This window comes from Micrasema longulum, unplaced genomic scaffold (genome assembly GCF_059751315.1).
Source record: "Micrasema longulum isolate JH-2025_06_02 unplaced genomic scaffold, ASM5975131v1 h1tg000498l, whole genome shotgun sequence".
Taxonomy (NCBI): domain Eukaryota; kingdom Metazoa; phylum Arthropoda; class Insecta; order Trichoptera; family Brachycentridae; genus Micrasema; species Micrasema longulum.
In genome coordinates this window covers 204,355-217,475 of record NW_028277695.1, presented here as the reverse complement: position 1 = coordinate 217,475, position 13,121 = coordinate 204,355, and the positions used below count along the sequence as shown (strand labels likewise).

Here is a 13,121-nt window from a genome sequence, read left to right as displayed (position 1 = left end):
ATGGCGAAGTTTCTTGAAAATTGATGAGAAAAATAATAATGATTTTAATAAAAACAAACTATTTTGAACAACATCACTAGTGTTTCTGAATCGACCAGTAAAAGAATGTTACTGATGAAAAATGTACCTCATATATACTTACCATAAAAAAGCAAAATAGTAAATTTTACCACTTTAATCACATCCAATGTAAATTTTTTTAAAATTGGCATTGCTGTATGGACCAGAAAATACTAATAACTCTCCAGTAATTCAGCACAATTTAAATGAACAAAAATATTTACCATTGTTGTGTTATGAACATGATTTGTATATACTGTATATAAGTTGTATGCAATGTGCAACAAACCATGTCTCTTAAATTTAAATAATTTTCAAAACCTAAAACTGGTATTTGACTCTACTTTTTCCTAATTGCGCTGCCCTAGGTCTACTCCACGTTGATAATTGTATTGACAAAATCAATTGTATTATTTTATATCGATTTACGAGGGTAAAATAAGTTATTCCAAATCTTATACATATTTATTATAATGTTTTGGAGGAGATTTTTGTTTATATTTTTTTAATATTCCAAAATAGAGATTAATAAATATTAGCAGTCAACATTTTATTTACATGTTTTTTATCATTAATTTAAATCATTCCTATGCATGAAATATAGTGCCTAATATTTAAATCTGAATAGCATTTAAATTTTACAAAATTATTATGTTTCTGCTATGGTCATATTTATATAAGAATAAAATAAAGGAAACTTTTTATGAAACTAATTTTATTTTCTTCCCACTTCCAAGACCACCCAAATGTAAATAATGTTCGTACATTCTTCATACAAACGTATTCCTGTATTTTCTCCCTGGGTTATGGTACTAGAGCAATAATGTGTTTACACTAGATATTTACCATTGGTGTGTCCCTATTTTTTTAGTTTTTTTTTTTTATAAATTGTTAATAATGGGAACTAGAACTATCCAAAAACCCTTAAAGTGCCCGGTTTTATCTGTTGTCTTCGGACGTACGGTATACAAATATAACTATTTTTGAAAAAAAATGCAAAAGGCACCAGGACAGAAAATTTCATTCTGATCACTCTTTCTGAAAATAAAACCAACAAAATTGGTACAGTTTTGAGGTGCGGCAAAGAGCACAATGAAACATCGATTCTAGTTAGGTACAATCAGTCCAAATGCAGTTGTCTTTTTCGCACAATATCGGGAAGGCATTTGCGAGAGCGACAGAAAAACAATGTTCAAATGCAGGTATACAAAAGAAACCATCACGCCGTTAGAATGCCATATCACTCTATCTTTGCATACAGATCTCGCTTCCTCTACATTCATACATCTTCTCATGCACGTCCGCTGATTATTCCGACTTTTAACATGTTATAAAGACAATCTTTCATGCACTATCATTCTGGGCGACAGAAACTCGACAACACCCTGACAGGCTCTGTCTGTATCTGGGATGGGGGACCAGAGAACCAGGGCGTCACCGTGTTTCATCAAACCGCTTCCCCTTTTCCAACTTTTAGTTATATAATATATCTTAACATTGAGTGTGAATGAGTTTGCGTGTGCGTGTATATGTGTGGATATTTATATATATATATATATATGTATATTATTATACATGTAGGCACATTTTCATGCATATGTGTATGCACTTATTTATAAAAAAATGTTTTATATACCTTCATTTATTTTTTGAAATATATGTGTATTTTGTACTTAAATTATTAATATTGTAATCCCACACCAAGCACAAGAGGTTGCTTCTTTTTTGGTGTGGTATTTCGTTTCGTTTTTTGTTTCTGTACTTTTGCTTTATTATGTTTTTTTTTTTTGATAACATGTAACTTTTTTATTATATTAAATAAATAAAAAAAATATTCTTCATCACATCAAACAATTCATTAATTTTTTCACCAATCCACCATCCCCCCGTTCTACCTGCCTACTTCATATTAATTTTGCTACCCCTCATACAGTGGCGGCGTAGCGTGGGTTGGCACCCGGGGCGGGTTCCGAATGAGCACCCCTTAAAATATAACAAATACTTACTAAACGTGCTTACGTGACTTTATTTTACTCAAATATTCAATAACATGGTCAAAGTTTACTTTTCTTTCCCTTTCAATTGAAAAAATAGAGAGATTTGATAGTCGCATTTGGCTCATAGTTGATCTTAAATAGGATTTAATTAACTTTAATTTTGAAAAGCTTCCTTCACACAAAGCCACCGAAACGCAAATAGTTAGGAAGAATCTGAGACACAGCGCTAGATTCGGAACGGACTCAGAATAGTTCCATTCTACAATAAATCTCAGAACCTGCAGGGTAGTCCTCTGGACTGCCACTTGGCAAGAAATGCTGGCGGCTTCCAAGTGGCGCCGCAGTCGGACAATCTCCAAAATAACGTCTTCATCAGAAAATTCACCATAGATTTTTGACAAATTTGGAACTATACCACGAAGTTCTTCTTCTGTCGACATAAGCAAAGTTTTAGGATGCACAACACAAAATATTATTAGGATGTCATTCATTGCTTTGTATTGATGGTTTAGTTCCTCATAAAATCTATCGACACATTCTAATATTGCTCTCCGCAGCTCTTATGGCAATGTAAGTCCAGAGTCTCTGGCTTCTTCTCCTGGTATACGTTTTCGGAATCTCCTTCTTCCTCGTCTTTTAATTGAAATATCTAAGTCCTCACATTTTTTAGTTGCATAGGAAATAGCTCTTTCCACTATTTGGACCTGCATCCCGTCAAAAGAATGTGATGAATTCACAGTAAACTGGCAAACAGTTTTTTTTTAACTCTGCGTTTTGCATGGCAATGTTGATGCGACAACACTCATTTTTAAAACATAATTCGAACCTATCATTATATGAAGCATAATTTAATTATACCTCAGTTCTCTGAACAAGTTTTATTTGATATGAAGAAGCAAAACATTATGTGCCAATCGGAAAATAATCAACTTTTCCTTTTTCCAGTTTTTTATTACCTTTTTGCTAATCTTTAATGGTACAGTAGCTATGCATCTTTGCCCACTGGAGCCTATATTTCTTCATTTTTAATGTAAATTTGGGTTTTTCAGCCGACCGTCTGCACTTCATAAAAACATCTTTTGTGGTCATTTGTAGATTTATATTTTCTTTGAAAATTAAAAAAAAAAATTTTAAACAATGAAGATAAAACGTTAATTGCAATTCCTACTTCGTAAGAATTTACTTATTAGACACTAACATCTGACAGTATAAATTTAGGACCAGGATGCCCCATCCTACAAAAACAGAATTGGGGCAGGTTGAGGAGATATCGTCTCCCAAGCCTCAGTCGAGTGAAGATTTGGTATCTGAAGCACATTTTGTGAAAACATACAAGCAAGACCAGTATGGTCGCTCTAAAGTGAGCTTACCTTTTTGCTCAATGGTTTCATAAACAGGGCTGGTATTCCAAACGAAATTATAGCGCGGTATAGCGCGTTTTTACGTACTAAATACGCATTATAGCGCGCTGTAAACGCGTTCGGAATACCAGCCCAGGTGATCCTTACAGCCAAGGCAATCCAAAACCAGAATGCTGTCAATGTACCTAAAATTCGACAAAAATCCTAATTTGTAATTATGAATATCCAGACCTTATAGTAGAATATGAGTGTCTCAAACACATGATAGAGTGTGATCCTCCGAAGGAGGCCAGCCGTATCATTACTTGCCTCATCATGCTGTCTTCAATAAATCGAGATCAACTACAAAAAATTGGGTGGTATTCGACGGATCAATGAAACCCTCAAATGCCTGCTCGTCACTAAATCAAACGCTGACGATCGGAACACCCATACAAAAGGATTTATTCTCCTGTCTTGCTATGTTTTAGAAGGCATCAGTTTACTCTGACAGCTGACATAGCCAAGACGTATCGTTGAGAAAGATAGAGATTATCAGCGGATCCTTTGGAAAAAACAAGATGTCTTCCTCCATTACCACCACAATGCAGTGACATATGGTTTGGCATCATCCTTATTTTTAGCAACTACATAGATGTCTAAAGGCATGAGAAACCTCACTTTCGTTCATTTGTGAGCAGAGTTAAAAGTTTTTCATTTAACACAGCGATTTTGACTTTGGTTGATTGTTGGAAAAATTTTCTTCTTCCAAACTTTGCCTAATTTTCCATCAGTTTTAGCTTTTCCTTTCAAACATTTTCATTTTGGAGGTTAAGTGTCTAGTCTTCAAAAGACTTAAACTTGCATTATGTTTTTATTCGTAATATCTTTACACCGAATGATGATACAATAAATGTTTTCTTGTGCGGGGTAAAAATTGGAGCATTAAATCGTATGGCAGTTTTCTAAATAAGTACGAAAAAAAGTTTTTATTAAAGCTGACTACTTTAAACGACGTCACTGGTTCATATGAATCAACCAATGATAAGAGAGTTTTGGAAGATTTCCGGTTTGCTCACCGCGAATGAACTAATGGGCAGAACTTAGCGGAAGAGAACCTGACGTCACACGCGGAGTATTTCAGAAATACGATATTTAAAAAAATCTTAGCGCCGACAATACAATATAAATTTGAATTTTTTTTAAAGCTTAGTTTAATAGTCAATTAACAAATAAATACTGAACTTCCTAATTCCGAAAAACATTTTCAAAAATATTTTGATAAATAAGAATTCTTTTCAGGTTTTGGTCATAATTAATATGAAATAAATGGAAACTGATAAATTTGGTAGTCAGGCAGCAGAAGGGAGCATCTGCGATTGGTTATTATTTTTTAATTTTCAAGTTTTAATAAGTATACACGTAGAAAAAAAAAATTACAACATTTAAGAAGATTGTTAATTGTTGAAAACTGGACAAAACAATAAAATATTTTAGCTTGATTCAAGGTCTTATATCAGATCTCCTTAGCATTTTTGAAAATACAGTTAGTCTCATCGGACCACCGAATTGAATCACAAAACTGCACACAGCATGAGAAATACTAAAAATTCTTACATTTACGCAGAATATCCACAGGGCAATGAATATGACCTTTTTGAAGAAAGCATAAAAAGGAGCAATTACAATATTTACATTATAACATGTAACCAGATACCAAAAAAACTGTATTGTAGACATAAGATTCACAACTAATAGTTAAAGATTTCTAAAAATTACACTATTAGTATTTGTATAAGAATTATGTAATTAATTTGTCATTTTTCTAATAATTCGTCGAGTAGATTCGGTAATAATAAAAATCAATGTTGACAATTTTTTAGCATTATCCGTCAGATTTTAACATTCATATATTTTTTCTGCACCGACTGCATTTCGGGTCTTAATTTCAAAAATTTAATAGGCGGCCCCCATGGATAGAGGCTAAGACGCCTGTCACTTTCCGGGTTCAATTCCTAGTGAGACCACACAAATTAATGTGATTTTTTCTTATGTCAGGGTGTTCCGCCTCTCAGTTTATTGTGGTTTGAAAAACATAATTAAAATGGAAGGTGTTAAGTATTTAAAATAAACATTGCGTAATTTTGATATTTTTTTTATTATTTATTTAATACTAATAAACATTACAATCACTCACATACACACATGAAAGGATTAAATTTAAAATAAAAGCAAAATTTCATGACATTGAACTAAACACTATTATCAGGAAAATGAACAGATTGTAAGAAAATAAAACGATGTTTTGTAATGGCACTCATCACCTTTCCCCAAAAAAACAGATAAAAAAAAATGTATCGCCTATATAATAATAATAATAATACACAATGCATACAAAAAATAGATAAAATGAGTTCGATACGTAAATACCGTAAGTCTCTTACAATAGAAAAATAAATGTATAATTTTCAGAAAATACAATCGCTAACGATATTGTAGACTACATCCATACCGAAGAATATCGGGGAAACGTGATAATGTTTCAAGATTAAATCAAATTTGGGATAATACAAAATGAGAGTTCCAATGAATCGAACATTGAGCTAAAGTTAGGCGAGGAGAGGAGAGGGGCGCGTCTACTGGTCTGAGGCGTCGTCGTCGTCGTCCTCCGCTTCCTCCTCCGTGGAGGCGGGCTGCTGCTTGGGCGCCGGGGCGTCCTTCCGGGGCCGGCCGCGTCCGCGTCCCTCAACACTGGGCTTCTTCGCCTTGCTGGCCTTCTTCTTGGAGCCCTTGGGGCGGCCTCGCCCCCGCTTGGCTCCCGACGGCTCGTCATCAGAGGACTTTGCCGACTCCTTCTTGGGGGTGGCGGACGGCTGCCGGCCCCTCTTCTTGGCCTCCCCCTTCACCTCCTGCAACAAAACGGCGGTGAGACACAGCCGCTGACCACACGCCGCATGCGGCCACCACCATCGTGAGACCGGTAACCTACCTTGGCAACTTGTGTTCCGTTTGGCTTGGGACGTCCTCGCCCCTTCTTCTCCACTACCGCTCCGCCATCATCAGACATTTTATGGCTGCTAATTTAGGTGCTGTAAAATAAAAAATAAAAAATTATTCCCAATAGAAAATAAATGCACATTTTTGTTCGAGGTAAACGACCTAACACAGAAACGGTGTGCAAAGTGGTCACTCAAATCAGATAATGACAGGTCATAAGCCTTGTAAATGCTGAGACTTCTATATTGCCTTCTCAAAAAAGAATCCCTATATGTTATATGTGGCTTGAATAAATAAATTTCAAACTTGATAACTCCTAAAACCTTTAGACATACTCAAAATATATCAAATAAACGACCGTGTTTTAAAATGCCTAAAATATAAATATATTACGCAGCGTTTAATACATTTGTATGAAAATCATCGTGGAAGCTAAGTGTAAACAATTCGAGACCAAACAATAAACCGCCATAACACTTATCTTCACTTCGACCGCTTGCGGCTTTTTTTCGCGACAATTCGGAATAAAATTATAGAATTTAAAAACCAATCCGTTTAAAAATTAAACGTGTACAATTAAAATACACCAAATAATATTTTATTTTTTAAAACATTAATCTCGCACGGACATTTTTAACGATGTATCAAACACGGCGACTAAACTGGCAAGCGCGTAAATGCCAAACATTATAATAGTAAGGAGTTCTAAAATCGAGTATTTTTGCATTTGTTTATATTTTTTGCAATATCCAAAATTGAACTCAACATTGTTATAGAATAACGAAAAATTGTTAAAATAGTTTCGCAATCTGAAAAGCAATTACGATAAAAATGCAAAAAGTTTACATTTCAGGCGGGCCCTTGAATAGCGTCATGTTTACCAATTTACGAGGGAAGCGCATGAATAATAATAGCGACTCGAAAATCGAAGGACGTAATTATATTAGCAAACATAAAACGTTAAGACAGCACCAAATTAAATATAAAAGGAGATTAAATGATTATTTACGCGTTTATAATCAGGTAAAATTACAATACGAAGTTTAAGTCATGTAGACAGCCCATATCGTGGACAACACGGGTGAGACCTACACTTGCAAAAAATATAAAGCAAACAACACAGTTTAAAATTGAATTAAAAAAATAGAAAAATATATTATTTGTTTATCAATTTACTCACCCAAACCCTCGGAAAGAAAACCTAGCGTGGCTTCGCCGGCAGTACAATGGCGAAACGAGGTGTAGTTCGCTAGCGTCCCGGCAGAGCGCGGCAAGCGCTACAATAAAAAAAGAATATAAATTAATAAAAATATTGGATAAAGTTAGAAACAATGTTACAAAATTAAATAGCACAAAATAAGCTATAAGAAAACAATATTTGTTAACTTACGGAATAAATGAAGGCACAAAACGGCGTTTTAAAATGCCTAACATACACACACAGCACCCTTGTGTCAAAGTCAAAAACACAATGTTTGGCGGAGCGTCACTCGGCGAATGCGTTTCGTACCGATTTCAACCGAAAGCTGCAGTTTGAAATTTACAAGATTTTCATTGGTTAAAAGAAACTTCCTGTGGGTATGTAAACCACCACTTCTCTTTCCGGTGGTAAAAGCTTAAATTTTGCAAAGCAGAATGAGAAATTTCATTTGAAAATCATAAATACAATTTTTTTTCCAACAGTTCCACATAATATATTATAATTTATGTATTGAGATTTTTTTATTTATATTATTAGTACATTATATAAACCAATTTAAAAACGCACTAAAAATGTACTAATGTTTTATTAATTTTTATGTATGTAAAAGCCCTGTGAGCGTGAAAAAATAAAAGTAAAAAAAAAATCAAAACGAACAGTTATTACACTACTTATTTATATTTCTATATTTCCGAGGTACCTTTTGCCACGTTATAAAAGAATTCACCCGGTAAAAAATAAATTGTTTTTATTTGAAAAACATATGTAGTTTTTAAAATTCACAATTCATTAAAGTGCTTTTTTTATCATTTATATATTTCAAATGTGGATTCAATATTGATAATTAAAAACATAAATCTATATCTAAAGCAAAAAGTTTATATAAAATAAAAAGCCATAATGTACACATCAAAATATATTTTTTTAAATATAACTGCACTTTCTATTTTTAAAATGTAAATATTCAAATACATGCAATCAGTTTTATGTGTGAAAGGTACACAGCAAAAACGGGCTCATTTACGATTTTTTTTTCAGGAGAGCAAAATTAATAATTTAAACTTTATTTGCGCAACACTCGATTGATATTCAATACAACTTGATTTTTAATTGGCGTAAAATTTATTTTTACTTACAATCACAGTAAAAACTAACAAAACAGTCTATTTAAAAATAAATTTTAAAACTTCTTCCCCGAACGTACAAAAACTAGTTTATTTAAGTAATTAATTTCTACTTTCTTTCTACTGTTATTTTGAAGGCAATGATTCCATATTTTTGCCCACAGTAAATTAATCAGATAAGGAACCACATTTTGTTTGTTTCGAATGTTTCATTATATTGAACCCATTCTGAAGAAAAACAAGGCATAAATATTTCGAAAATCGAAAAAAATGCAATGAGTCCGTTTTTGTTCTGTACTCTTTGTGCACTAACACTATCACATATTATTTATGATTCAAAATAAATATTATGCAGAAAAAATCAAACAATCCATTTATTATTTCCTTTCTAATTTTCAAACGACAATATTTCTCGATAGGAGTGCTCATAAAATATTTTTTTATCGCAGAGTAGAGACAGACATAAAAAAAGAAAAGTTTTTCCTTCTGGTAAGGTGGATTCCTGTTTTATAACGATTAATGTTTTGCGTCGGCGCGAAAAAGCGCTCCCGGTTACCTATTGGAACTGCCGTCAGAATTCAGTACGTCGATCGTCGATGATAATTTTTCGGCGGAAACTCGATACACGACTACTCGTTACATGGGTGATTTTTTTATAAATGTTTAATATGTACAAGTTAAAAAGACAATCAACTAAGTCAAATCAAGATTGGGACTTCACTACGATTCTAGCATCAATTTAAAAAATATATTTGTACATACATAATAAATAAATCACGTGCACTTTTGTATTTTATTGTTATGTGTGCGGCATAAATAAATAAATAAAAATGGGATCTATTGTACTGAAAAGTTTGTCCATATTATTGGGTATATTTTTCATTTTTGTCGGAACAATCAAAATATCGCCACAGATTTCAAAGGAATTACACAAAGATTTGGTAAGTTTTATCGATTGACCGCCCAAAATGCATATTGCTATGCAGTGCGATCTTTTTTTAAATGTCAAACTATAAATATATATAAACAAACACTTCATAAATTCATTTGTTTTGCCCGATGTTATATGCATTGATATTAAAATTAATCGTGTTATCGATATTTGTAGTTACATTACACAATTTAGACATCACAAGAAAAAGCTATTTTGGTTGCTGGCAGATTTTCTGCTGGCGGGCGTCACGTCTGTACCATTATTATTTCCAGGCTGACCCACGAGCCATATTATTTACAACAATAGATTGATATTGATTTTTTACTAACCCATAGAGATTTTTTTTATTCAAGCTTAGTGCGGCATTTATTTTTTGCCTATTATTTGCCGAAGGAGGAAAGAAAACATTTATTAAATAAATGATAAAACGAAACAAATATTTGTTTTTAATTTTATTTTTACAAATGAATAAAGTTGCTACGAGCGTGACAGTGTTTATACATTGGTTACACACTTCGAGTCACACTCATTATTCTGTCGCAATGGGTTAAAGTAAAATTTCCAAATCGTAAAAAATGCCAATTTAAATCATTATTCTCAACCTGACATTTAAAAAGGTACTTAATTATTTACTTGAGACAAAAATGCAATGAAAATATTATTTGATTTATTTACAGAGAAAGGAATATGTTAAATATGCCAAAGTTTTCCCTCTCACCGAATCCTTGGACTTCAGAGTGCCATCCAAATGGTACCGACGAATTATCGGATCAATGGAAATCATATTTGGACTGGCCATGGCAGTTATACCAAACGGTAATTATTATATTAATTTCATAAATAATCATCGTCATCCATTTATAAACACGTTTGCATGGAGCTAGCTTCATTTCAAAGTAATTAGTTATTATTTTGTTCGGTACCCAAGTACAGCTTATCTCGAGCATTTGTTGCACGAAGGTAAGATGATCGGCGATCGCTCCTACGCTGCAGTTACCAGTCCGGACAATGGTTACTAAACCGCATACAAACGTATCGGTAAATGGTTTTTACTTTTTACCATTTAAAGTAAAAGTATTAAACTATTATTATAAAACCAATATTTGAATTAAAATAAAAGTAACCAATTCAAATTGAAGTGTACAACTAATTTGATTGACTAGATAAATTATATTATGTTTTTTATAATATTATTTAATGTGGTTGAGTCGGTGAAAAATATTTTTTAAACATATCATATTATCACCATTAAGTTTATCAAAGTTTAGTTTTGTGCCTATCCTTAAATTTGTTATTTTTGGGCCAAGAATAAAACATGGTAAATGACCATGTATTATTATGCAACAAGATCAATTTCGTTGGTTGGGCTTATTATGGCGAGAACTGCTCATTTTTCACATATTTTCTGTTTGTGTTGACTGCACAATAAAACTGTAAATCACGGTAAATTTCTAAGGGAACAATAAATTTTTAACAAATATAAGAAGTTTAAATTGGTTTTTGATATTTCAGATAAAGTGAAAAATTCTGCCAATATTGGGTTATTGCTGATGACGATGTTAGCTGCGTATTCGCACTATATGGTTGGCGACCCCTTTGATAGAGCAGCCCCAACGCTAGTCTTCTTCTTTATGCTATGTGGGAGAATTATAATATGGTAAGAAAAATATTTTTGGTAGATTTACTATATATTTTAATACATTTTATATTTCAAATAGTTAAAATCATCTCAAAAAGGCCTTTTTGTACTAAATTTGTTTGTATTTATTAGTTTGATGTTAATTATTGAATTTTGTGAATCTTTGATTGGTATATATTAGACGCAGTCGCTAAAATAACACGTGTACGTAGTTTTGGAATTGGTTCTGCAGTTTTAATTTACAAATCGATATTATAATTATGTCAAAGAATTAAAATCGTATTTTTTTAATTGTAAAAGTATACTTTAATATATTGTACGGAACATTGCCATGAACTACAAAGGTTAATTCGTATATTGATAATTAAATTGAGGAAAAAATGCGGTTATCATTTTAGATTTAATAAAATGCATATAAACATGAATTTAAATTAATGTTTTGAATTAGAACTAAACATAGCTCATGTTATCTGGTCTCCATATTATGATGTTCACATAAAAAATATTGAATCAGTTCAATATCGATTTTTAAGAAAGATAGGCTGGAGGTTGGGCTTATCCAGAGTCCAACATACGTATAAATGAGTTAGAAACTAGCTTAAACATCTTATCTTCAAGAGTTAGTCCTGTTTAAATGTCTCAACTCACTTTTTGATGCGCCTGAACTACTGAGCCCAATAAAATTAAATATCCTAACTAGAAACTTCAGACAAAACTTACCTTTTCATACCGATAGCCATAAAACGAATTATGGTTTTCATTCCCCTATGATCAGAATTCTTAGGTCTGCCAACGAACATACCAGTCTTAATTTCTTTGATAACAAGTAGTCTTCTTTCATAAAATCACTGAATTAAATTAAATTATAAACACCTCTCCCCAGCTTCCACTCCCACCAAGTCTACTATGTACCATTGTGTCTTTCTATTTTTTTTTCATAATAATTTTATATGTATACATGTGTCCTTAAAAATGCCCGTTGGGCGTATGTATAAAAAAAACAATTCAAAAAATATATATGTTTATATATTCCAGGTATCAGATCAACAGACGAGACGCCACCACTGCCCCAACAGCTAACGGCAATGGGATAAAGCAAGACTAGTTCTCAGAAAGGAACATTATCAATTATTATTATAACATTTTGATTACTTAGGTATATTGTTTACATCGTAATTTTACAAAAAAGCTCAATTTAAATTAATTACGTGTATCTATCTTGTACAAAAATGTTTTGGTAAAATAAAACGGCAATGCTATACCATTATCCGCATTTTTATTGATATTTAAAGAAAAAATGGCCTGAGCCCAATGTTGTAATTTCACAAATATTGATTTTTTAAATGCACGAAAAAGAAACCAGTATAATTTATTTATTTAATATAGATAGTTTTGAGCTGACAGAGAGAAATTGTGGAAGGTTTTATCGGAGTATGGAGTAAATGGTAACCTGACAAGGGCTATTGCGTCACTGTATAAGGACAGCACAGTATGTGTGAAGGTGAATGGGTCATTCACATCGTGGTTTAATATTCCGAAAGGAGTCAAACAGGGATGTGTAATGTCACCATGGTTGTTCAACATATACATCGATAACTGTATGAAAGAACTGAAAGATTTAAGAATGGGAGCAAAAATGAATGGTATAACTGTTAACTGTCTTCTGTATGCGGATGATGCCGTGCTTCTTGCTAGCAGCAAAGAAGACCTTCAATTCTTAGTAACAAAAATCTACGAGGTATGCAAGAAAAGCGATTTGCTTATGAATGTTGATAAATCGAAAGTGATGGTTTTTGAAAGGGATGAAAATATAACTAAATGTGAGATCA

The 13,121-nt window shown here is 32.6% G+C and overlaps 2 protein-coding genes across 2 annotated transcripts; one reads left to right on the top strand and one right to left on the bottom strand.

Moving 5' to 3' along the window:
- Positions 1-5,955: 5,955 nt before the first annotated feature.
- Positions 5,956-9,847, bottom strand: D1 (D1 chromosomal protein). Its single transcript, XM_088227294.1, has 5 exons — positions 9,832-9,847; positions 7,785-8,009; positions 7,575-7,671; positions 6,387-6,486; positions 5,956-6,306 (listed from the first exon to the last, which is right to left on the bottom strand). Exons 4-5 carry the CDS (start codon positions 6,462-6,464, stop codon positions 6,034-6,036), a joined length of 351 nt encoding a protein of 116 aa, XP_088083420.1. The 5' UTR covers positions 6,465-6,486; positions 7,575-7,671; positions 7,785-8,009; positions 9,832-9,847; the 3' UTR covers positions 5,956-6,033.
- Positions 9,162-12,556, top strand: LOC148281095 (putative acetylcholine receptor chaperone). The gene is made up of 4 exons (XM_088227295.1): positions 9,162-9,660; positions 10,331-10,469; positions 11,166-11,310; positions 12,328-12,556. The coding sequence occupies exons 1-4, from the start codon at positions 9,550-9,552 to the stop codon at positions 12,395-12,397; spliced, it is 465 nt and encodes a 154-aa protein (XP_088083421.1). The 5' UTR covers positions 9,162-9,549; the 3' UTR covers positions 12,398-12,556.
- The last annotated feature ends 565 nt before the right edge of the window (positions 12,557-13,121 follow it).

Excerpts from the sequence above, each read along its gene's own strand:
- D1 (XM_088227294.1), bottom strand. The coding sequence starts at position 6,464 with ATGTCTGATGATGGCGGAGCGGTAGTGGAGAAGAAGGGGCGAGGACGT. Across the intron at positions 6,307-6,386 it reads ACGGAACACAAGTTGCCAAG|GAGGTGAAGGGGGAGGCCAA; the intron begins GTAGGTTACCGG and ends GTTTTGTTGCAG.
- LOC148281095 (XM_088227295.1), top strand. The coding sequence starts at position 9,550 with ATGGGATCTATTGTACTGAAAAGTTTGTCCATATTATTGGGTATATTT. Across the intron at positions 10,470-11,165 it reads CATGGCAGTTATACCAAACG|ATAAAGTGAAAAATTCTGCC; the intron begins GTAATTATTATA and ends TTGATATTTCAG. Across the intron at positions 11,311-12,327 it reads TGTGGGAGAATTATAATATG|GTATCAGATCAACAGACGAG; the intron begins GTAAGAAAAATA and ends TATATATTCCAG.